Below are 25,388 nucleotides of genomic sequence, written 5' to 3'. Positions count from 1 at the left end.
CTTATAAAACAAAATTGACGTAATATATTTATTTCAAAATATACTAAAATATGAACACTTTGATTACCCTCAAGTTGTTGTTCAATTTTAACAAAATTTAATATATACATATAAAGTGATATGAATTTTCAATCTAACGAATAGATTTATAAAATTCACATTTAATTTAAAATTATTAAATAGTGTAATACTTAGTAAAAGTTACACCGGTATCATTTGAACCCTCCTCTATATATATATATATATATATATATATGGATATTGAGACATAGTGGTAGAAAATATTTAAAAAAATAATTCTTTAATTTTGTTATCAGTGTGGGTTGATAATATGGCGATTTATTTCTAATAACAAAGATAGGTGCAATAATGGAGAAATTAAAAGTGGTATGGGCACGCACAGGGATTCATGAATTGTGAAGTATTTCGTATAGTTGACACGTAGGGCACATGGTGTTTTACTGGTTAGAGAGTTTCAGAGTGTCAATTATTTAACAACTTGAGTAATATGAGAACTTTCAAGGAAAATATGTTATTTTTACTTTACTTATAATATGTACATATTAATTTGCTTTCATAGTTTTTCGCGGTTGACGCTTGACAGCACAAATTAATTTGCATGCTTTTATAGTTTAGTTTTAAAACTCAATTACAGTTACTTATTATGTGTACCGCGCGCTGGATAAAAACCTTAAGTTAGTGAAAATCAATTTTTTTAACATTTTTTGATTTTTTGGTCTGTTAGTGTTATTCACATACTTAGTCTCTTACTCCTATAATTAGCAAGATGTCTAAAATCGGTGGTGGCTCAAAGTCTTCAAGAAATGCAGTTTCTTCTTTCAGAGCAAGGAAAAATGCCCCTGAAAATAGGACTAACATGGGTTGGAAGCATGGGACAGATGTTCTAGTCAACGGAAAAAAGGTGAAGTGCAACTATTGCACAAAAACTGTCAATGGGGGATTTTTAGATTTAAGCATCACCTTGCTGGTACTAGAGAAGATTCTGAACCATGTGCAATGGTACCGAAAGAAGTTAAAATTCTAATGAAAATTGTTGCGGAGGCTAAAGAGACATCAATGAGGAAAAAGAGATTGGTTGATATTGATGAGGAAGATGACATAGAGAAAGAGATGGACATGAGGGCTTTGACAAAAGGAAAAGGAGTTGGTAGTGCTGGAGTTCAAATAACATTAAACCAAATGATGAAAAAAGACTACAAGGACCAAGTTGATCAACAAGTTGCAAGATATTTTTACACAAGTGCCATTCCCTTCAATTCCATTAAAAATGTAGAGTTTATAAAGATGAGTGAGATGATTGGGAGATATGGAATTGGTTATAAACCCCCTTCTTATCATGATGTGAGGGAGAAGCTTTTGAAACAAGCTATGATTGAAACTGATTCAATGCTTGAAGAGTTTAAGAAGGAATGGAAGAGGACTGGTTGTTCAATCATGTCTGATGGATGGACAGATAAGAAGAGGCAATCAATTTGTAACTTTTTGATCAATAGTCCTAAGGGGACAGTCTTCCTATATTCATTAGACACATCTGACATCTCTAAAATAGCTGATAAAGTTTTTAAAATGTTGGATGATGTTGTCAATTATGTAGGAGAAGAGAATGTAGTCCAAGTTGTCACAGACAATGCTGCAAATTACAAGGCAACAGGTGAAATGTTAATGCAGACACGAAAGAATTTGTATTGGACTCCATGTGCTGACCACTGTATTGATTTGATTTTTGAGGATTTTGAGAAGAAGCTAAAGGTTCATGAAGTGACTATCAAGAAAGGAAGAAAAATTACCACCTACATATACTCTAGAACAATGCTCATTAGCATGTTGAAGAAGTTCAGTAAGGGGAGGGACTTGGTTAGGCCCGGTATATATAACTAGATTTGCTACTGCTTATTCAACTCTATCTTGTCTCAATGATAATAAATCATCATTGATGTGTATGTTTAGCTCAAATGAGTGGAAATCAAGTAAGTTTTCCTCTACACCGGAGGGAAGAAAGGTGGAAGGCATGGCTTTAGATAGTCGTCTATGGAAGAACATAATCATATGTCTCAAAGCCGTTGTTCCTCTTATGGCTGTCCTTTGCTTGGTGGATTCTGATGAAAAACCTGCCATGAGTTTTATATATGATGGGATGGATTGTGCCAAGGAAAAGATAAAAATCAACTTCGGCAATGTTAAGAAAAGGTAAACTTTTCTTAGTTCTAAACTATATCTCTATTGAAATTTAATGATCTTATTTAGTATAGTTATGTACTCATGTTTCTAGTATATGATAATGGCAATATTCCTAACTTGTATTTATTTCATATTTATAGTTATGAACCTGTATGGAATAATATTGATGAAAGGTAGGATAAACAACTCCATAGACCCTTACATGCAGCTGCATATTACCTCAATCCCCATTTCCATTATGACCCTAATTTTAGAGATGATGATGTTAAGGTTAAACAAGGGTTATACAATTGTATGACAAGGTTGGTGAGTGAATTGAATGAGAGAGGAGCAAGATCGGTATGCAACTTGCTGACTTTCATTATGCTAAAGGGTTGTTTGGTCTTGATACTACAGTGGCTAGTAGGAAGGTTATGCTTCCTGCAAAATGGTGGGACTTATGGGGATGGATGTCCGTAGTTAAAGAAGTTTGCAATCCGTGTACTAAGCTTAACTTGTAGCTCTTCTGGATGTGAGCGTAACTAGAGTTCATTTGAAATGGTAATTGAATTAATGTCTTTGTTTTTAGTTGTTAATTTTTTATGTTTAGAAATTAGAGTTTTAGCCTTACAGGTAATCTTGAAATTTTGGTTTTTGTGTTCTATTTTCTAGGTTCATATAAAGAGAAGAAATCGCTTGCATCAAAGGAAGATGAATGATTTGGTTTATGTGATGTATAACTTGAAGTTAAAGAGTAAACAAGTGAAAAAAAATCTTGTTATTCTTTTTGATGAACTTCATTCTGATGATGAGTGGATAATTGAGGAGGGAGATGCTATTTTTAATGGAGAGAATGTCCAACCACCACTTAGGGATGAAAATGAAAATGTGGATGATGGTGGAAATGCTGAACTAGTTGGAGATTCAACCAATCCAACTTTAAATGACCTTGAGGATTTGGTCTTTAATGATGTGAATATTGAAGAACCCTTATCATCAAATGAAGAGGATGAGCTTAAAGAAAATGAAGATGATGATGATGCACATGAATTTGTTGGAGGATTGGACTTTGATTGATAAATTTAGATCTTGTTTTATGTTTTTGATTTGTGGACTTATGTGTTTTCGACTTTTGGTTGTTCATGTATGGTTAATATTTGTATTATGACATTTTATTGTTGTTATTTGACTTATTTCAGACTTAGAATGTTGAAATAGTGATATCATATTGTGTATGTTCATGTTTTTTAATATATTTTAATATTAGGTAGACTCTTACGAGTCTACGAGTCGAGTCTATGAGAGTTCTACGAGTTTATGTAGACTCTCGAGTTTGACAACCTTGGTTGGCACCGAAGTAAACAGTAACTCTAGACAGTAAAGACCAATCGTATAAATCAGGCAAAGGCAAAGAGAAGGTACAACAAAAATGTGGGGGATGAAGCCAAACTCACTATAAAAACAAAAAAGCAACACTATCGATCTAAACCTATAATAGGGAAAAGCAAGTCTATTGTTAACAAAGAGAGAAGATACAAATGATGGTGTATAATTGTTGAGATTTCCGTTGAAGTACTTTTGTTATAATTGTAAATCAGTTTAATTCTATCAACGGTCTCAAACACGGCAAGTATACCGACCGTTCAAGTAGTACAATTATCGTATCCACAGGGATTAGAAGGTAACATAAGCATTTATTGACTATTCGTGACTAAAGAATAATTCCAATTTCATAGTTTGTCATGTGAATTCAAGGTTATGACTATTGGAATGAAAGCTATAAAAATATTTGTTTGTGAGTGGATAAGGGTAGAAATGGTATAATGGTTTTGTGAGGTTGTGGGGGTCAGACTTCACCAAACGTTACACTAATGAATCCTTAATCTCTTGTTACATACATTGCTCAGTCAACCCATAAGTTTACTCAAACCTAATCCCTTAGAGCAAGAGCCTAGGTGCGGATATTGAATATCAATATCTTGAGTACCCAATATCTACACCCGCATTACGGGCTAGGGTTTAAGACTACTAATGGGTCAAGCTCTATCCCTAGATACAATCCCCACTAGGCATATGTTTCAGAACTAGTTTCAATGGTATTTCCCAATACTCAATGGAACCTTAAATCATGCAAAGGGTGATCAATCCAAAGCAAGCATTAAACATCGAAACGTACACAACAAAGAATGAAACAACATGTATATATATCATTAAAAACGTAAGGATTACAATAGAGTACGTTGGTTACATCTAACCCCACAAAAATGGATAGAACCACTCAACAATGAGGGTAAATACAAAATAGAGATGAAGGGAGAAATGAAGAACCGAAGGAAAGACCCACACACGAACGACTCCAAGATCCGGGAATCCCTTCCACAACTCCTAAAACGTGCCCAATGTGTGAATGAGGGAGAAACCCTCGAAAATGGCTTCAAATACGAGCTTGGGGAGATCAGATTAGGGTTTCGTGCCCGGCGCGTAGGTCTTCTCCCCCGGCGCGGGGCCTTCCAGAGAAGTTGAGCACTATCTGCCTCAGGACACGCCCGGCGCAATTTCCTTTTACGCCCTGCGCAATGTCTTCCAGAGAGTCTGAGCTACTCTCTGCCTCGATCACGCCTGGCGCGTGTAGTCTCGCGCCCGGCGCAGGTGTCACTTGTAGGGGTAAGACACTCTGTTCTGCTCAAGCCCGGCGCGGGTCATCTTGCGCCCGGCGCAGACACTCTGCTCTGCTCCTTAACTCCTTAGATTTCCAATCCTAAGGTCTTAAATCCTCAATTCTCTAGCTCAATACCTGCACAAAAAATGAGGTGTATTAAGGTATTGTATTAAGGAAGTAATAGTGTTATTAGGATCAACAAGCGAAAATATGTCATGGTTTCTTGTTAACTAGCTTTCTTTAGCCTTAAACAATGACTTGAACAATATTTGATAATTGGAAATGAATGATGATAAGGGTTTGATTGAATGGAAGTGGATTGTGTTTCATTTATTATTCGTATGCCTTTATATAGAGTAAGCTGGGAAGGGTATTTTTGGAATTATATATACAGAATTTAGCCATCTAATTGAAGTTATTAGCAAAATGATTGGCAGAAATATCAAATATATGGCTTATGATTTTCTTGGTCTTTCAATCTGCGGATGGTCTTTGACCTGACAATTAATTGACATGTTGCAATAATTTTGCAGGAAAATTAAACGTGTCATTATATATATGGAGGCTGGCTAAAAGTTTTGGATTTGTTCGCTATTGCAAGGACTGCACATAGGTTGAAATTTCGAAGTGGTGACTCTATGACTTTTCTGCATGCATGGTCTTCGGAAGTATTAAAAATGAGAAAACTACACTATCGGTGCATGGATGATACGTATAATGTACTTACGTGGGAAGTACATACTTGTTTCAAATGATTTATAAATTACTTTTGTTGGTAAATTAACATTGTCATTTCCCCATGTGAACCCAATTATTTTCTAAACTATAAAAGATTTTCATATGCAAAATAATTGTTTTAAAAATAAATTAAAATTAAATAAAAGTATTTGCATCAATTAAATATATATTTAATCCAAAAATTTAATTCATAAAATTGTGACTGTTGCATTTTGTTATCATATCATCACTTAATAGAATATTATTAATAACAGTCAAAAGTAAAAAAATTTAAAAAAAAATGGACCGAAATTAAATAAAAAATTATAGGAGGTCAAATAAAAATTAATACATTTTTGGGAATGAAGAATATTTTCTTTTGACACCGTGATTAATAATATATATATATATATATATATATATATATAATAAACGCGTCATTTTAATTAATTAATTCTTATTTTATTTAAAAATTCAATAACATGTGTTATTAAAAACATTAAATTGTATGTAATAACATATTACTAAATCAAACATACATAAACACATTTGAATGATTGCATCGTTTTCAGTAATATTAATATCAATCTATAATAGAATTAACGACGACAGTTTAAATTAATTCTTACATGAATTTATTTAAGACTAAATAATAAAGTGCCTAATTTAAAGTATGTATTAAATTACATGCATAAGAATAACAAGATTTCAGCGAAAGTTCGACATTCAAAGCTGTGTTTGACATTTTCAAAGCTCTAAAACCAGATAAACATTTAACAGTTCGCCGTCAAATACCTTTTCTCAATTGATGAAAGAATATAAGCATCGCTATCGATTTGTTCCTTTCGACCATGCAATATTCATAACCATCAACTTCATTATATTTAAACACAAAATAATTAATATAACATTTTTATTTTATACTTATTATATATATATATATATATATATATATATATGAGAGTAATTTAGATACTTTAAGAATAATTCTATTTTGGAGGATTTATTTTGGCAGATTGCCAAAACGGACAATCTTATGAAAAGAAATATTGCATATTGAGAGAAGGTGGATCAATCTATTTGTCATTTTTGTCGCATACAAGAAAAAATTTCACATTTTTTTTATGTAAGCAATTTGATATAATTTGGAAGTAATATGTTATAAATGAGTTGACATTTCAACTGTTTTACCTGTAACTTTTGTTCAACATTTCAACTAATTATCATATTCTTCCCCTTTTAACATAGGAGATAGATAAAAGGTCATGTGGTGCACAGTTATTTGAAACTTATGGGATATAAAAACAATTTTGTATTCAAAGAAAGAAATTTTTATAGATTAAAACTATTACAAGAATGTTAGGCTTACTCGAAAATCATGTGACTCGAAAAAGCGTGTGAAAACTATTCGAAACAAAAGATAAAGGTCAAACACCTACCAAGATTAAATTGAGAGCCTTATTTGTTCACATGTGAATGTGTTCGAATAGAATTAATTAAATTGAACAAAAGAGTGCTCGAAAATTTATCTATTGTTCATTAAGGGGTTAAGCTAGAACGTGGTCTCGATAGCAACTCGGGAATGTAATAGTAACTCGAAATTGTAGAGTTGTTATTGAGGGGATCTTAACAGTTAAGGCACACTAAAGTGGTTATTAAGGGTCGAATCGAGTAAAGTTGAAGCGTGAGGCGAACGGTTATGGGAAGTTACAATTTAGAGTCACGTAACAAGCATAGTGGATAGCGGTTATCCCTTAGTGGTGTACATGCATGAAATTAACCGTTCTTGATTGGCTCTATAAACACAGAAGTTACGCACCTTCACAAAGGTCGGAAATTTCATACTCACATTTCTGTAAGCACTCTCTGCCTGCGCATATGACTTCCGTGCATGCATCTGCTGGGTACCAATTTCTTGACCACTTTTCTTTGCTTTTTAGGAGTAGAATTAACGTAGTTTTCTTAGTTTATCTCTTTTAAACCCACGTAGTTAGATTACTTTAGCATTGTAATTCTAGAACGTTATGTAAGTTGAACCATGATTTGTATTGCAAATATCTCAATTATCCATTCTGTTCATCTTAGTATTTATATGTTTGGAAATTATTGCTTGTTAATTATTGAAGAATCTTTAGAAACAAATAATCACTAAATCTTCCTACTCCATTGTCTGGTCCATTTTCTGTTTTTAAATTACATATACCTAAATTGAAACCATTGTAGTGTTAGTTCGAATAAAAAGGATCCATAAAACGAAATCCACCGTAAACAAAGACATAATGTTCATATCTTGAGCCAGGTTGAGATTCAATAAAAAAAGAAAATATGTTGATTTTTGCTTTGGCCAATGCATAGGTAAACTTTATAGAGTCTGGATATTTTTTATCATTAATTGAAGAGGGACATTTATTTTTGTTGATAGTATAAAGGTGTACACCGTAAAAGTACTGGATTTGATAGCATTTCTTGAGTAAAATCATGTTTGGTTGTAAGCTATTTGTTTCAATTATAAGTACTTTAAGATAATTTTTGTTTGTAATATGGATGACTTACTTAAAGAGAGGGGATATGTTTTGATTACATGAGATATACTTACATGTAGATAAAAGCTTGTTTGGATTGAGCACCCCTTTACCTTTTATCCTCTCACTCAATGAAATCTTTTTTTGTTGTCTGAAAATAAAACTAAGAATAATATTTTATAAATTTATTTGACCCAACAATTTATGATCTAATTAATAATTAATAATTTAATCATTAAATTAATTTTTTTTTGTAAATTAAATAAATTAAGTCTACAAATTTTTATAAATTGAAAAATATTTAATATTTTATTATATTAATTCAAATATATGTATATTACATTATTATTTTTTTGGTCAATGTATATTACATTATTTAAACTACAAATTGACGTATGTTACATTATTTAACTACTTGTGAACTAGCAAAGTTTGGTCGAGCAATCACTTTTAAAACATACTAGCAGAAAAATGCGCTGACTGCCTTTCTTTTTTTAGAAAATAAAAAGCAAAAAATGAGTAGTTATTTTAAAGATATGTAAGTTTTGTTTATAAAAAAAAAAAAAAAAAGTAAAACAAAAACAAATAACGGAGTTGGATAATTATTTGAAAAGGGTAGATGATTTATAATATGAAATTTGCGAGATAAGAAAATAATGATGTATAAAAGAGTAGTTTTAAAATAAAATTAAAAATTAAAAAGTATATGTGACAGAGAATTATTTTATATATATATATATAATTATAGATCGATACAAATGCAGTTCCTAATAGTAACTGCTGGCTTAGCTGCAACAGTAATCACTGCTGCAAACTGTGATATGACGATTAATTAAGACCTTTGAAATACATGAACCAGTCGCCAAATGAAGGATTTTAAGTTTTAACCAATGACCTAAGTTATACTTTGACCAATGTTATAGTCCACCATGCATGTTCATGTTGACGTGGAAATAATCCAATACAATTAGCTAGCCTCCACTCCACATAATCACGCCTTTTATTGGCTGCTTAAATATATAGCCACATGTCAAATAACTACACGCCAGGTGGATTTTGAAAGTCATTTAATTTCCATCAATCATATTCACAAAAACCTTCATTAATTAGATTAAACTAAAAAAAATTAATTAATTAACACTACTAGAAATATGCCATTTACCTATAGATTTTCATGCGAAAAAATATTTGTAGGAAATTGTTACAAAAATTCTTGCAAATATAAATCTCCAATAAATTATTGCAAATATTTTTGTAATTTTAAATTTGCAGAAAATTCTTACAAATTTTACTACAAAATATTAATTATATGAATTTTTTGTTGCAAATAAAAATTTCTAAAAAAATTTGCAGGAATTTTTTTATTTTCCTACAAATTTTGTTTTAAATATAAATTCACAAGTAATTTATTTATTTTTTGTGAGTAGTATTTCCTGCAAATTTTCTTATTTATGATTATTTTTATTAATTTAAAAAACTGAAAATATTTTTGAATACACATTTCCTTCTTCCTTTCACTGTACTACTTGAGATAGTGACACCTCATTACCTCCGTAAACGTAAACGCACTATCTTTTGATTTCCTCATCACCGTAACACCGCATAACTAAGTCACCTCCGTAAACCTCCGCACACCGCACACCGCACACTTTTTCTCAAGTAAGTCACCGTAACACTTCTCTCAACTTTTCCTCATCACCTCCACCGTGCCACATCCACAACATTTCTCTCCTTTTCTCGTTCCGCATATGTTAGGGTTTTCGTTTTCTCTTCTTTTCCTAATTTTTCTCACCGCACAACACTTCATTTTTTGTGTGCTTTTGCATGTAGATTTGAAGTACCAACTCAATGAGATAGAAGACAATGCTTGTAATTTGAAGTACCAACTCATATTCTTTCCCTCCGTAAACTGCAGGTGGTGCGTGGTTTGATATTAGGAATAACATTTGCTGCCAAGTCCCGAGGAATTAAGATAAGCATTAAGGTAAGCATTGTTGCTGAACCGGATTGCTGAAACCTTATATATGTTGTGATGTTATTATTTTTCCTAGTGGCAATTGGTTGAATTTTGATGCCTTTGAACTTTATTGTTTAATTTTTTGTTTACGGTTGTTGTGTTTGTTGTAGCAGATTAGATAACAAAAAGAAAGATTCCAATAGCTGATACAAGCTATAGGACAGAGGTATATAAGCTGATTTTACGGAGCTATATAAGTTGCTCAACTCTGTAATTTTATTATGAATTTTCAATTAAGCCACTGATTTTAATTTGTTAAAGTTAGAGGAAGTAGGATAATTGATTAATAATTATTATATGTAATTCTTATATTTGGTATTTGGCTGCTACTTTTGCTTCTGAATAGGCTAGTGAAAAAGTTGAGTGCTTTGGAAAAATTAGTCCCTACCAAGCTTACAAGCAGGTAATTTTATTTTGGAATCCTTTATGATATTTTAGCATAATTAAGTTATTATTTGGCATAGTTAAGTTATTATTTAGCAGCAATGATATTAAAGATTAACTATGCATACAATTAGATTTTGGGTTAAAAATAAGTTTTAAAACCAGTTTTTAAAATGTAGAATTTGGCACGCTGCTTCTTGACCAATTGACTGCACTTTTGGCCAAAAGAATTGCAAGGATCGTAAGCTTCTTGTTGTTGTTGATTCTTTTTGGTTGTGTTGCTTTCCTTCACTACCATGAATGATATGTTTTTCAGAAAATGTTATCTAAAAAAATTTGAAAAGTTCATGAACCGTTTTCCTTTGAACATTTGTGTTGATTGCTTTGATGGGATAGTATTTACACCAATGTGTAAACATAGTTGATCCATAGGGCAGCCATTTCATTTTCTATTGTTAAACAATATTGAATTTGTATTTGAGACTTTCTTCTAGGTTTTACCTTGTTATTAATGTCGTACCATGTTTTGGAGTTATTTTCTAACTGATTGATCAAGTTTTCTGATTCTGTGAGATGTGATATTATACATAAAGAACTATGAAACATAAAATAATTAGAGATATTTGCATAATTTAATATGAACATAGTTTGTTATGAGATCCATGACAATTTTTTTTACAAAGTTTCTTCTGTTTGTGGATCTAAATCTACATTTATTTATGCTTCTTCCATCAGCTAGAAAATGTCCTTCAATTGAATGATGAACTGGAGCATGCTTATAGGTTCATGTATTGACCTGTTGAGGATCTCCTCATGCAGTGGTGTTATGCTTTTAAGGGTGTTTACTGTTTATAAACAATGTTAAGACAGAATCAGCAAATATATTTGAAAGAAACTAATTTGTCTTATGTGTGTAACATCTTTCCTTTTCTTAAGAGATGTCTCACTGTTATTGGATCAAGGATTCAAGACTCAGGAACACTGCTTCTTCCATCGACTATCAAATGATATAACCATTTGTAAGTGAGAAGTCTCCTTTGTGAAACGAAAAATCCAGTTGCACATTTCGTACTAACCTTGAAAACTTATAAAACAAGCATTTCTTTCATGTTAGTGTTGTTCTATAACATAAGGCCTTCTTGTTAAGAATTTAGAACTATAACTACATAATCTTAATGAAATTTTAGGCCTTATTGATTTATTTTGATTTCCAGGTGGCTGCAGTTGTAACTAACAAATCTGTCAAAATGGTGGAGACTCTTTACAATATGAATCGGGTAAATTAATACTACAGTAGCTTAGTCTGTAGCTACATTATATGAACCTTATCATTATGTACTGTCTTTAGTTTCAGAATTTTAGTGCTATTATTGTGTGGATTCATTTTTTTAATCTTGACTGATTTGTCTAAAATTTGGATTTTCTTTTGTGGAAACTGATTTATTGATGTTTTGTTTATACCTATGGATTCTCAGGTTTTTGTTCTTCCTTCTTTCATTCTCAATATCCCCTCTACCTATTGCTTTTAAAATCTTATTAGAATCTATGCTTAATAAGAAAGTGCAAGAAAAGGATTGAGTGTAGAGAAAAACCATGGTGTATTCTTTGCAATTAGAATCTATGCTAAACTCTGAACTATATAGTTCTCATAATTGAACTTATAGTTTTAGTGCATGACGATAAACTATCAAAATCATAGAATTAGCTGTTTCACTAAACTTGTTATGGAAATGCTTCCTTCGTAATTCCTATTGATTTATCTGACAACATTGTTGACCATTCAATATAATACTTACACATCAGAGTTTAGCTCTATTGTCACTTGATTACATATTTTGATAGGCTAAAATTTATCACCCATGAAGTACCTTTCACAGAAATCAATAAAGCCTTTGAATACATGCTTAAAGGAGAGAGCCTGCGTTGCATAATCCGCATGAGTGCATAAAATTTATTTAAAACAACTACCGTGTTGAAATAAAATAAAATATACTTGATCATGTATGTAGCTATGGTCACTGTAACAAAACATGTGTAAGTGTTGCTTGAAATTTCATAGGGAAGTTACTGTATCTTGTAAATCTCATGCGTTTAAAACAAGCTACTCGCGTATTGTTGTATTTTTCTGCAAGTATACATTCTATGAAGTTGATAATTTTTATGTTGAAAAAGCCTATTAAAAATCTCATCCGATCCTATTCTTACCTATTATGATTTGATTACTGCTTTCTATGCAAATATTATTGCAGAATTGGAAATTGAACTTTCAGGTTTTTTGAAATTGAGATTTTCCAGCTGTCATAATAAAATATTTTTGGTCAAAGGTTCCGAAAAAGCTAGTTATAATTGTGGACTAATGATGCATACTTTTAGCTTATTTGCTTGCCAATCAGCAGCTATTTTTGTGAGTCAAATAACTAATTCCACGGGTCCAATAGCTAGTTATGACTTTTGCTTGTCAACAACCAAATTATTCAAGTGAAGGTAAAATAAGGTGTCCGTGTAAGCAATGTAAAAATGAGTCATTTTTAACCCCAGATGAAGTAAATGTTCACATTCTTAAAAAAGGATTTACACCTAGATATTGGTGTTGGACATCCCATGGAGAGAGAATCTCCCATACGAATATTGATGTTGATATGCATTCAGTTCCTTGTAGTAGTCAACAATGGGATCATGCATACGCTATATCATTTATTTTTTAGTACATGGACTTTTATGCAAGGCATGATTAATTGTAGGTACAAGTTATGGTTGATTATAGATAGAAATTGATTTTACTATCATGCATATGGTATATCATTTATTTTAAATAAATCTTCTCAACAGTTAAAACTCAAAATACCATGAACTGTGGGGCAGTGGTTGTGGTTGTGATCCTATACTTGCTCTTGATGTCTGGCTTGCTTTTTCAGGTGCCTGGTGGAAACTTTGAGACAAGTGGTGCTTCCATTCTCGTTCATTCTCTCCTTTACTTTGGTCTCATTTGTTTGTTCTTGATCTCCATTAAGGTCCACTTTTACATAGGCTAATCACTTCATTTGCCTATGTTTAATTTCTTGGACTCTTGTTTTTATTCAAAAGTAACAATTACGACTTTAGTTCAACCTTTGTATTCTCTTTCATTTTCATGCTTCGGTACTCCACATTATATACTATAAATTCATCTTTATGTTTAATTTGCATTTTTTCACCAAGTAATGTTTAATTTAGCTTTTAGAATTAATATTTATAGTGTTTTAACATTATCAAATTAGCCACTTTAATAGGTAAATCAAATCATAGAAACATTAACCTTCTACATTTATAATATAGCTGACTGCATAATTAGTATTTTTTTTAAAGACAATATGGACTTAGTTAATGTTTCTGCACAGTTATGCAGAACTTGTATCTTGAACTTTTTTCTTTTGGTTGTTGTTTAGAGTCATTAGATTAACCTTTGAACTTTAAACTTACAACTAGTGCAAAGAATGCCTGCCTATAAACTTGAGGTATGAAACTTCACAATTAAGCCTCAATCATACAGAACTGAAGCATTTATTCTACATAATTTCCTAACATAACTGGGATACAATTCCTCAGATTAAGATTGATCCATTTTGGCCCACAAACTTTGGCAGCCAATTTTTTTCTTTAAGCCTTGTTCGAGACTATATTATTGACTTCTTAAATATTGAATATCTTCACTTGTCTGATAACTACATTGATTTGGTGAAAGGATAATTTAATACCATTATCAGTGATAGTTTAAATAGTCAAGAATTAATGTAAAATCTAGTTATCGAAACAAAAAAGCAAAGTAAGAAGCTAGCATAAAATTGAAAGCAATTGCAAAAAGATGACTTAAAACAGAACAAGAGATGCTTCCAAGCGAATAATTCAGACGGGGAATAATATTTTTATGGGGACTAATAGGCAGGAGCACGAAATTTCAGACGGTGGTTACAACTCGCAATTCCTGCGGAAAATATGATTACTTATATTGCAAAAATTTCCTGCGGAATAAATTTGCAGCAAAATTTGTAGGAAAGTTTCCTGCAAATTTTCAGTTCCGTAACAATTTCTTGCCATTTTGAAAACTGGCAGGTAAGTTTTCTACGACTTTTCTTGCGGTTTTGAAATTTGCAGCAAACTTTGCTGCAAAATTTAGGTATGTAGAAAAGTACCTACACATTTTCTTGCAATTTTTTTCTTAGGAAAAATTACCTGCGGATTTTTTTGCAGCAAAATCCGCAGGAAATATTTAAAATATAATTTTTCTTGCCAAAATTTCCTGCAAAAATTTATTATTTTCATGCAAAAATTATTCGCAAGAAATTTCTTACGAATTTTTAAATCCGTGGAAAATGAGTTATCCACGAAGGTTTTACCTGCAAATTTTAATTTGCAGAAAAGTTTGCAGGTAACTTGTTTCCTGCGAATTTTTGAGAAAAATTTGCAAGAAAATCCCCAAGTAATAAAGAAAATTCTAGTAGTGTAATTCGTCATACAATTTTTAAAATATTTATTATTAGTACTCAGTACTACTTATAAAATAATATTAAATTAATTACTTGCCGATAATTAAAAATATATTAAATAAAAGATATATATTTAAAATTGTTTTAACAAATGAAAAGGAAAAGCATTCTATAATCAGTTAATAAAATATTGATACGAATGGAGAAAGCAAAATAAGAATTCCCAAACTGAAAAGTCGAAATTTATTATTATTACTATTATTATTATTTTAAATATACTATTTATTGATAAGAACAAGTTAATCAATAGATAAAATATTGTAGTCGCTTTTGTTAAACAATATATTTTAATGTTACTATTCGCTTATTATTATTATAATTACTATAATAAATGAAAATAAGATATTTTGTGTCTCGTCATAAAAAATAAATAAAAAATAAAAAAATAATGAAATTAAAATGAATGTATAGTTACTTTAAAAAAATAATTAAATAATTAAATAAATTAATTAAAAATAAAAATATAATTAAACAAATTAATTAAAGAGTAAAAAAATATGAACATTAAAATAATACATCTCTTTATTAATGATATAGATTAATGTTATAGACTATGTTGATAATAATAATAATAATAAAAAGTAGTATTATGGTGCGTCAGATTTCAGCAAAAGTGTCAAGATATGACAATAAGGTCAACGAAACCTTAAAGCTTTACCCATGGAAGACTGGTGTCTTGACCATGACATGACACTCTTCGTGGAAAAATATAGAATTGGGTTTCTGCACCCATCACGAATCTGCCATAAAACCATGCAGTCCCCACGTATTCTGTATTAAAATGTGCCAAAATTATATATCATCAATCAAAAATTAATTTATATAAAAAAAATCATTAGAGTATGTCATATTCTAGAAAGAAAAAAAAAATCACATTTCATCAATGAAAAACATTTTCAGTGTTTTCCTGTTAACAAACTGTTAGGTCCAGAGTAGGCTTAATAGTTACTCACAGCTAAAATAAGAGATGAGTAAAAAAGAGACAAGGGAGAAAATAACCACAGTAAAAATATTATTTACTGAAAGGGAGAAAATTACAACACTTCTCTCTCTATAACTTACTCCTTTGAATTAGGAGACTACTACTACCGAGAACAGATCTCAAGGTGTATAAGAGAGGAAGAGAGAAGAGAAGAAGATTTGGGATGAAAATTATGGTTTTCAGCTTCCCTATTTATAGGAAAGTCCCAATGGCATTTTCGTAATTTCTCCTAAACTTTTAATATTATTTTATTATCATGTGGGACCCGCTTTTAATTTTAAATTAAAAGCCACCGAAAGTGGCATTGGCAGCTGGTGGCAGCTGTTCCCAACATTTCTCCCACTTGAAGATTATGATTAAGTTAATCATATCTTCACACCATTGATACTTCATGTTGCTTATGTCTTCAATAGGCCAAATAAGGATCGACACCATATAAACTTGTCAGTGTTGACAGGCTTTGTCATTACGTCTGCTATGTTGTCTTTTGTATGGATCTTCTGCATATCCACTTTTCCTTCTTCTACTACTTCACGAACAAAGTGATATTGAACTCCTATGTGCTTTGTCCTGGAATGAAAGGCTGGATTCCTTGCAATGTGCAAGGCACTCTGACTGTCACAATACACAGTAATTTTCTCCTGCTTGTGCCCGAGTTCTTCCAGTAACCTTTGAATCCAAATTGCTTCCTTGCATGCTTGCGTAGCTGCCATGTATTCAGCTTCTGTAGTAGATAGAGCTACAACAGTCTGTAACTTAGACAACCAGCTCACTGCTCCTCCAGCAAGTGTAAACACATAACCAGTAGTAGATTTTCGTTTATCCAGATCTCCTGCAAAATCTGAATCAACATAGCCTCTGACAACAAACTCCGATCCTTCAAAACATAATGCAACATCTGAGGTTCCTTTGATATATCTAAGGATCCTCTTTACAATACTCCAATGCTCTCTACCAGGATCTGCCATAAACCTACTGACCGCTCCCACTGCTTGTGCAATGTCTGGTCTCGTACAAATCATGGCATACATAAGGCTTCCCACCGCTGATGCATACGGCACTCGAGACATTTCCATCCTCTCTGCTTCGTTGCTAGGACTCATACTTGAGGATAATTTGTAATTGACAGGAAGTGGGGTCGAAATTGGCTTACAGTCTTGCATGTTGAAGCGCCGCAAGACTTTCAATAAATAATTCTTCTGAGAAAGCCAAATCCTCCTGTTTTTTCTGTCTCGGTGAATTTGCATCCCTAAAATCTTGTTTGCCGGTCCCAAGTCCTTCATATCAAACTCCCTAGCCAATTGTGCCTTTAATTCTTGGATCTGATCTTTGTTGAGGCCTACCACCAACATGTCATCCACATACAACAGCAAGATGATGAAATCATTGTCATCAAACCTATTGTAGTACGTACAATGGTCTGAACTCAGTCTGTTGTAACCAAGGCTAATAATGAAGGAATCAAATCTCTTATACCAACACCTTGGCGCCTGCTTTAAACCGTACAGAGATTTGGTCAACCTACAAACCAAGTTTTCTTTTCCTTGTTCTTTAAAGCCTTCTGGTTGGAGCATATATATTTCTTCTTGGAGTTCCCCATGAAGAAAAGCAGTCTTTACATCAAGTTGCTCAAGATGTAAATTAAATGCAGCACACATAGCCAGAACAACTCTGATTGTGGTTAATCGGACAACTGGCGAGAATATCTCGTTAAAATCAATGCCCTCTTTCTGAGCATATCCCTTAACCACCAATCTTGCACGATATCTCTCCACTTGATCATTGCCATCACGTTTGATCTTATAGACCCATTTGCAACCAATGGCTTTTCGACCTTTTGGAAGATCAACAAGTTCCCATGTTTTATTTCTATGTAAGGCCTCTATTTCTTCATGCATTGCTGCCATCCACTGAGAAACATCAGAACTCCTCAACGCCTCTTGAAAGGTTGATGGTTCTCCTTCTTCAGTTAAGAGACAGTACGCATCATGACTTGCCATAACATAGTCTGAATGCCAAGATGGTTTCTTCGTCTGACGTGTTGTTCGTCGAACATCTCCATCATTGTCCTCATTTGGTTCTTGTTCATCGTGCTCTTGTTCTGCTTCAGAGGTGTCATCTTCTTTAGATTTTCCTCCTATCTCCACTATACTGGTGTCTTTGATAGTGCTGTCATTTTCCTGCTCCTTTTGCAGTTCAGTTTCTGCAAACACTACATCCCTGCTAACAACAACCTTGCGGGCAGTGGGATCCCACAAGCGATACCCCTTAACATTGTCAGCATAACCCAAGAATATACATTTCCTGGATTTTGGGTCCAGCTTTGTTCTTTCTTGGGAGTTGTACATCACGTACACCGGACATCCAAACACATGTAATGAAGAATAATTTGATGGTTTTCCATTCCACATCTCCATTGGTGTCTTCAAACCAATTGTTGTTGATGGTGAGCGATTGATCAAATAACAAGCAGTTTTGACTGCTTCTGCCCAGAAAGACTTGGCTAATCCTGCAGTTCTCAACATAGCTCTTGTCCTTTCTAGAAGAGTTCGATTCATCCGCTCTGCTACCCCATTCTGCTGAGGTGTATGAGCAACTGTAAATTGCCTCTTGATACCCTCTTGCTTGCAGAATGCCAGAAAATCACCATCTATATATTCTCCTCCATTATCTGTCATCAAGCACTTAATCCTTTTTCCAGTATCAAGTTCCACCTGTGCTTTAAATTCCTTGAATACTGGGAACACATCTGACTTCTTCTTGATTGGGTACACCCACAATCTCCGGGAATAATCATCAATAAATGATACAAAATATTTTGCTCCTCCCATGGAAATTTCTGGTGATTCCCAAACATCAGAATGGATCAAGTCAAGTATGTGTTTGCTCCTTGTAGTTACTTTGGCAAATTGTAATCTATGTTGCTTGCTTGTCACACAGTGCTCACAAAATGGTAAGGTTACCATTTTAAGCCCTGACAAGAGATTACGTTCCGCAAGAATTTTCAGGCCTCGCTCTGACATATGTCCTAGTCTACGATGCCACATCATCGTTGCCTCTTCTTGACTTATTGCTGCAACTGATGCATCTGCTTCTTGCAACGTTTCTCCCAAGAGCAAGTATAGATTTGATGTGATCTTCTCAGCTTTCATCACCACCAAATTGCCTTTAACTACCTTCAAGATTCCACCTTCAACGTGGATCTTGCACTTGAGATCATCTAGTTGCCCAATGGACAATAGATTCTTTTTCAAGCCCTTCACATGTCGTACCCCTTGAATTGTACGAATAGTACCATCATACATTTTTAACTTGATAGTACCAACTCCAGCAATTTCCAAAGCATGATCATTTCCCATAAATACGGATCCTCCTGAAATTGGTTCATAAGTGCAAAACCAATCTCTATTTGGAGTCATGTGCCAGGTTGCACCTGAATCCAATATCCAACATTCATGGAGTTGTTTTTCGCCTCTAGAACTTATTGCTTCACTGTACAATATTTCTCCATCTTCTTGGGTACTAGCAACACAACCTTGAGAGGTTGACGCTTCAGAATTCTTCCCTCCTCCACTCTTCTTGTGCCAACAATCTTTCTTCATGTGCCCTCTCATGCCACAATTATAGCATTTGAGGTTCTTCCTTCCTCGAGATTTTGATCTACCATGATTTTGACTCCCACTGGAGCCACGTTCCATTGATCTTCCTCTCATCATCGTCAAAGCTTCTGCTTGCTTTGAACTTTCCAGTCTGTCTTCCTTATTCTTTCGCCTGGACTCTTCTTCAAGAATAGCTCCGGCAACATCCTCAAAGGATAGACGACCAACAACATTATTGTTTGTTATGTTGATGATGAGTTGATCATATGAATCTGGTAAACTCTGAAGTAGAAGCTCCGCACGTTCATTTTCCACTATGTTGAAATCAGCTGTTGAAAGCTGAGCAAATAGCGTATTCAGATTGTTGATGTGGTCCGTCACTGCTGTGGACTCACTCATTCGAAGAGTGTAGAGTTTCCTCTTTAAGAATATTCTGGTGTGAAGTGACTTGACCTCGTATAATTTTACGAGCGTGTCCCAAATCTCCTTTGCAGTTGTCTTCTCTGCTATGCTCGACAAAACTGAATCAGCCATTGCTAAGTGCAAATTGGCAACAGCATTGTCATCCATTTCTCTCCACTTTTCATCAGTAATATCTGATGGCCTGCCTTCAATTGCTTTAAGACAGTTGTCTTTTCTCAAAATTGCTCTTATCTTCAATTTCCACAGGGAAAAATTGTTCCCGTTGAACTTCTCTATCTCAAACTTTGCTGCCATAATTTCTTCTATTAAACCGACTTAAGTAACTTCCACTAGAATAGTACCGCCTACTGGAACAATGATAAAATCCAGTAACAAGAATAATTCTTTTCTGATGTGACTGATCAGACAATACTGCAGCCACAGAGCATACTAAGAATTTTCTCCGATACTATACCAATGTACACCACAGCGGAATAATAAACAACCTAGTGGCTCTGATACCACTTGTTAGGTCCAGAGTAGGCTTAATAGTTACTCACAGCTAAAATAAGAGATGAGTAAAAAAGAGACAAGGGAGAAAATAACCACAGTAAAAATATTATTTACTGAAAGGGAGAAAATTACAACACTTCTCTCTCTATAACTTACTCCTTTGAATTAGGAGACTACTACTACCGAGAACAGATCTCAAGGTGTATAAGAGAGGAAGAGAGAAGAGAAGAAGATTTGGGATGAAAATTATGGTTTTCAGCTTCCCTATTTATAGGAAAGTCCCAATGGCATTTTCGTAATTTCTCCTAAACTTTTAATATTATTTTATTATCATGTGGGACCCGCTTTTAATTTTAAATTAAAAGCCACCGAAAGTGGCATTGGCAGCTGGTGGCAGCTGTTCCCAACACAAACATCATGTGGTGGTCATTGGGATAATGACGGCCAAGAAATAAATTCCCGGAATCAATTTTATACAGTGTGGATGTAGCTTTTTTAATATCATTTCATTAAATTGTGGAGCAAAAAAGGTCACTTTAATTACACGAAAATTATATAGAATATAGTCAGTCAGTTTAAAATTCATGATTAAAATACAATAAAATATAAATATATAAAATAAATTTTAAGATTATTAAAATCTAAATTGTACATCGTTAAATCTTATTTTCAGTTTTTTTTTTATAATAAATATGATATTGATACCAAGTATTGACCATAAGAAATAATGACTAATCTTGATTAAAAATACTAAACACACACAAAATATATATTTCTTTTTAATTTAATTTATTTCATCCTTATAGTCAAGATTTAAATTTTGGATAATTTAGTTAGTTAAAAGATATCTTTAGTTATTTGAAAATTGGTATTATTTATTTGGTACTATTTATTAATTATTTTGGTTTTGTTATAAATAATTTTTATAGCAGCTATTAACAGCAAACTAAAAAATAATGGGTATCGATCATATAAGGAGTTACACCGATGCTTCCTTATTTTTCTTAATTTTGAAGTCTTTGATTTGCTATAGTAAGAACGAAAAATGCACAAGATTATTCTTCCGTTTCGCAAGGGCAGGCTGCAACTTGATGGTCAAATATTCCTTTTTGCATTTCCAAACATTAATTGCAACAAAATTGTCCATTGTTTTATTCTACGTACATAGACTTATATAGGTTCATCACTTCAGTTGGTGTCTAATAATCTAGAGTTTTAATCAATTAGGAACAAGTGGCACCGGATTTACAAGTAGTAAATGTGCTTTATTTGAATTTCAAATAATCCTTAATTCGTAGTAAATGCTAGCAATTTTTTTAGGATAACTACAACTTAATTTTTTTATTTTATGTATGCATGCATACTTTTTTTATAATCTATATTTTTTTGGGTAAATGAATGAATATATAGAACAGTTAAAACGCTTCGATTGATCATCATCCACACAGCCACCATCCAATGTCTTAGAATATGAAAAACAATTAATTCAACCAAAAATTAAAAGGAATATGGAAATTAGAAGTAACAACGAAGGGGGGCACTAAACTAGAATCATCAATCACTTCGTATGTGATGCCTTTCTATAACAATTCAAAAAGGTGATGCATGGCGAAAGTCAAAAAACATAAGCGCGAATTACGAACAAACTATAAAACAGCATGGTTATATAATTCAAAAAATATACACGCACAAACAAAATCAAAAAGTGTTTTGCAAAAGTAGAAAGTCTTATGCCTCCGCTCTAGCTGACTATTATTCATACAAGTCTAACAAGTAATAACCACTCCTCTATAAATAGGCACCAAATTTACGACATGAAACTCCATCAACCTACAAACATTCTTTTCCAATTATCAAATATTGATCCAAGCAAATCATTGAGGCTAAAAGAGGTTAATTAATTAACCAGAAAGAATGACATATGTTCGCTTGTTGATCCTAATAACAGTATTACTTCCTTTCCTATACTCCACTTTTGTCTCAAGCTATTCTTTGAATGATGTTAAACTTTGGTGCAGCCAAACCCCAAACCCTCAACCATGTGAGTATTTCTTGACCAATAACCCCACTCAACAATTCATACCCATCAACCATAAATCTGATTTCCTCAAACTTTCATTGCTGCTTGCTCAAGAGAGAGCACTGAAAGGCCATGCAAACACTCTTTCACTTGGCTCAAAATGTCGTAACCCTCGTGAAACAGCTGCATGGGCTGATTGCGTTGAGCTTTACGAACAAACCGTCCATAAACTCAACAAAACCCTAGACCCTAACACCAAGTGCTCCCAAGTTGATACCCAAACATGGCTCAGCACAGCTCTCACCAACCTTGAGACATGCAAAGCTGGGTTCTATGAGCTTGGGGTTCAAGACTATGTGCTACCACTTATGTCCAACAATGTTACTAAGTTGTTGAGCAATACCTTGGCACTTAACAAAGTTGAGTATCAAGAACCAAGTTACAAAGATGCTTTCCCAACATGGGTGAAGCCAGGTGATAGAAAGTTGTTGCAAACTTCTTCTCCAGCTTCTAGGGCTAATGTAGTGGTGGCGAAAGATGGGTCTGGAAAGTACACAACAGTGAGTGCAGCCATAAATGCAGCACCAAAGAGTAGCAGTGGAAGGTACGTGATATACGTGAAGGCAGGGATATACAATGAGCAAGTTGAGATAAAAGCAAATAACATAATGTTGGTGGGTGATGGTATTGGAAAGACCATAGTCACAGGTAGCAAAAGCGTTGGAGGAGGCACCACAACCTTCCGTTCAGCCACTATTGGTAATTAAGCCATAAAAACTTTCCTATAGTAACACATTTTCATTATTTATCCATATGATATCTCATTGACCAAAAGAAATTGAAAAAAAATTGGGTTATTCAATGATTAAGTTCTTAACTAGTATGAATTTTTGCAGCTGTTGTTGGAGATGGGTTTATAGCACAAGACATCACATTTAGAAACACTGCTGGTGCAGCAAACCATCAAGCCGTTGCATTGCGTTCAGGATCAGACTTATCAGTGTTTTATAGATGTAGCTTTGAAGGTTACCAAGACACACTTTATGTGTATTCGGATAGACAATTCTACAGAGAATGTGACATATATGGCACTGTTGACTTCATCTTTGGCAATGCTGCTGTGGTGTTCCAAAGTTGTAACCTATATGCAAGAAACCCTCCAAACAAAGTCAACACAATCACTGCTCAAGGCAGAACCGATCCAAACCAGAACACTGGCATTTCCATTCACAATTCAAAGGTTACTGCAGCCTCTGACTTGAAGGGAGTTGAGAGCTCAGTGAAGACGTACCTTGGAAGGCCATGGCAAGAATATTCTAGAACAGTTTTCATGAAGACTTATCTCGATAGTTTGATTGATCCAGCGGGTTGGATGGAATGGAGTGGTAACTTTGCATTAAACACATTGTACTATGGAGAATACATGAACACAGGAGCAGGTTCCTCAACTTCAAACCGAGTTAAATGGTCAGGTTATCATGTCATTACAAGTGCTTCTGAAGCCTCAAAATTCACCGTTGCAAATTTCATTGCTGGAAACTCCTGGTTGCCCTCCACTGGCGTGCCTTTCACCTCAACTCTTTAAATTTTATTATTTCTCCTCTCTTCATTAATTACTTTTATTTCCTTTATTGTGTATTTTTTAATTTTTATTTTCCCAATCTTGTACTAGCTAATACATTTGCAAAACATATTTTTATAAGTTTTAGATAAATAAATATCTTTTAGTTGGATTGATTTCATTTTTTGTTAGGATGTATCGGTGCGCATATACTTCTTTATAAATTGAAGAAGCAAAAAAGTTTTCTTATTAAATTAATAAGTATCTTAAATTTGTTTTTTCTGATAATGAAATTTAGTGATATCTTAAAATAAAATTAACTCTTAATTAAGTATTTTGTATAAAAAAAAATATTTTAAAACATAAAATATATTTAATAATTTAAATTGAATTAAAATTATATACATATTTAATAATTCTCAATAATATGTTTTTTTTATATAATAATTTTATAAGAAAGAAAGAGAAAAAATAATATATAAATAATATTTATATATAAAATAAAACATGTAATAAAAAGGAAACAAACACAAAATTGAATAATGCACTTTATTTATGTATCACGTCTCTAACAAAATTATATAGATTTATTTAGCTAAACGTTGGAAAAACTTTTGGCATTATAATTCAATCAATAGCATGTACACAGCTATTGCAGAAGTAACATGCATACACGATCTACCACTTTGACAATTGTCAAATCAACCTCGCTTTACTTCACTTTCAAACACGTTGCCTCAAATTAAAGCACCATCTTATACGTCTTCACCCACCGAATGCATCTCTGACTTTGCATCTTTTCTACTCTGATATATACATCACAGCATAATCTCTTCTTAATTTTAGACATGCAATAGATCGTATGCAAATTTCAATTTATGAATGTACTTACTTTTTTAATTATCTTAATTTTTCATCTTTGTTTCATAGTTATAAGGTCCATAATGTACGTCAATGATAAATAATTTCTTAAACGTGATCTTAAATTATAATTGCAGTTACAAATTACATTATGATTGTAATATAATTGTGAAAATATTAAAATGCTGAAAATGGTGTTGTGCCCAAAGAGTGGGTATCCTCCAAAGTCCCACATTGGGTAGTTTTGAAGGGAGGAATGTTGTGCCCAAAGTGTGTGGGTATCCTCCAAAGTCCCACATTGGGTAGTTTGAAGAAGGGTAGTGGTAGATTACTACTATAAATAAGAGGTGATAGTTAGTGTCTACTCACCACAACAACATAGGTTCCAATGGGTGTATTGGGGACTTGGGTAGTTGTGTGTCATGAGAGGGTTTTCAAGTTTTTCCAGAA

At 33.0% G+C, this 25,388-nt stretch overlaps 2 protein-coding genes and 1 long non-coding RNA gene across 3 annotated transcripts; all 3 read left to right on the top strand.

Annotated features, from left to right (window-relative positions):
* Positions 1 to 787: 787 nt before the first annotated feature.
* LOC145955995 (uncharacterized) lies at positions 788 to 3,255 on the top strand. Its single transcript, XM_083071550.1, has 6 exons — positions 788 to 927; positions 969 to 1,853; positions 1,969 to 2,208; positions 2,340 to 2,372; positions 2,454 to 2,538; positions 2,851 to 3,255. The coding sequence occupies exons 1-6, from the start codon at positions 788 to 790 to the stop codon at positions 3,253 to 3,255; spliced, it is 1,788 nt and encodes a 595-aa protein (XP_082927676.1).
* Positions 3,256 to 9,502: 6,247 nt separating this feature from the next.
* On the top strand, positions 9,503 to 11,485 carry LOC145955494 (uncharacterized). Its single transcript, XR_014432106.1, has 5 exons — positions 9,503 to 9,735; positions 9,992 to 10,060; positions 10,207 to 10,259; positions 10,440 to 10,496; positions 11,414 to 11,485. It is a non-coding gene; the product is annotated as an uncharacterized LOC145955494 (long non-coding RNA).
* Positions 11,486 to 22,311: 10,826 nt separating this feature from the next.
* Positions 22,312 to 24,258, top strand: LOC109815554 (pectinesterase 2). The gene is made up of 2 exons (XM_083070292.1): positions 22,312 to 23,275; positions 23,413 to 24,258. The coding sequence occupies exons 1-2, from the start codon at positions 22,411 to 22,413 to the stop codon at positions 24,099 to 24,101; spliced, it is 1,554 nt and encodes a 517-aa protein (XP_082926418.1). The 5' UTR covers positions 22,312 to 22,410; the 3' UTR covers positions 24,102 to 24,258.
* Positions 24,259 to 25,388: the final 1,130 nt, after the last annotated feature.

Source organism: Cajanus cajan, chromosome 3 (genome assembly GCF_000230855.2).
Source record: "Cajanus cajan strain Asha chromosome 3, NIPB_CcT2T_4, whole genome shotgun sequence".
NCBI lineage: Eukaryota > Viridiplantae > Streptophyta > Magnoliopsida > Fabales > Fabaceae > Cajanus > Cajanus cajan.
Note: the sequence above shows the minus strand (reverse complement) of the source record. Positions and strands in the feature narration are given on the sequence as shown.

Coding starts and splice junctions, on each gene's coding strand:
- LOC109815554 (XM_083070292.1), top strand. CDS start 22,411: ATGACATATGTTCGCTTGTTGATCCTAATAACAGTATTACTTCCTTTC. Junction 23,276..23,412: donor CTTCCGTTCAGCCACTATTG/GTAATTAAGCCA, acceptor GAATTTTTGCAG/CTGTTGTTGGAGATGGGTTT.
- LOC145955995 (XM_083071550.1), top strand. CDS start 788: ATGTCTAAAATCGGTGGTGGCTCAAAGTCTTCAAGAAATGCAGTTTCT. Junction 1,854..1,968: donor CTCATTAGCATGTTGAAGAA/GTTCAGTAAGGG, acceptor GTGTATGTTTAG/CTCAAATGAGTGGAAATCAA. Junction 2,209..2,339: donor TTCGGCAATGTTAAGAAAAG/GTAAACTTTTCT, acceptor TCATATTTATAG/TTATGAACCTGTATGGAATA.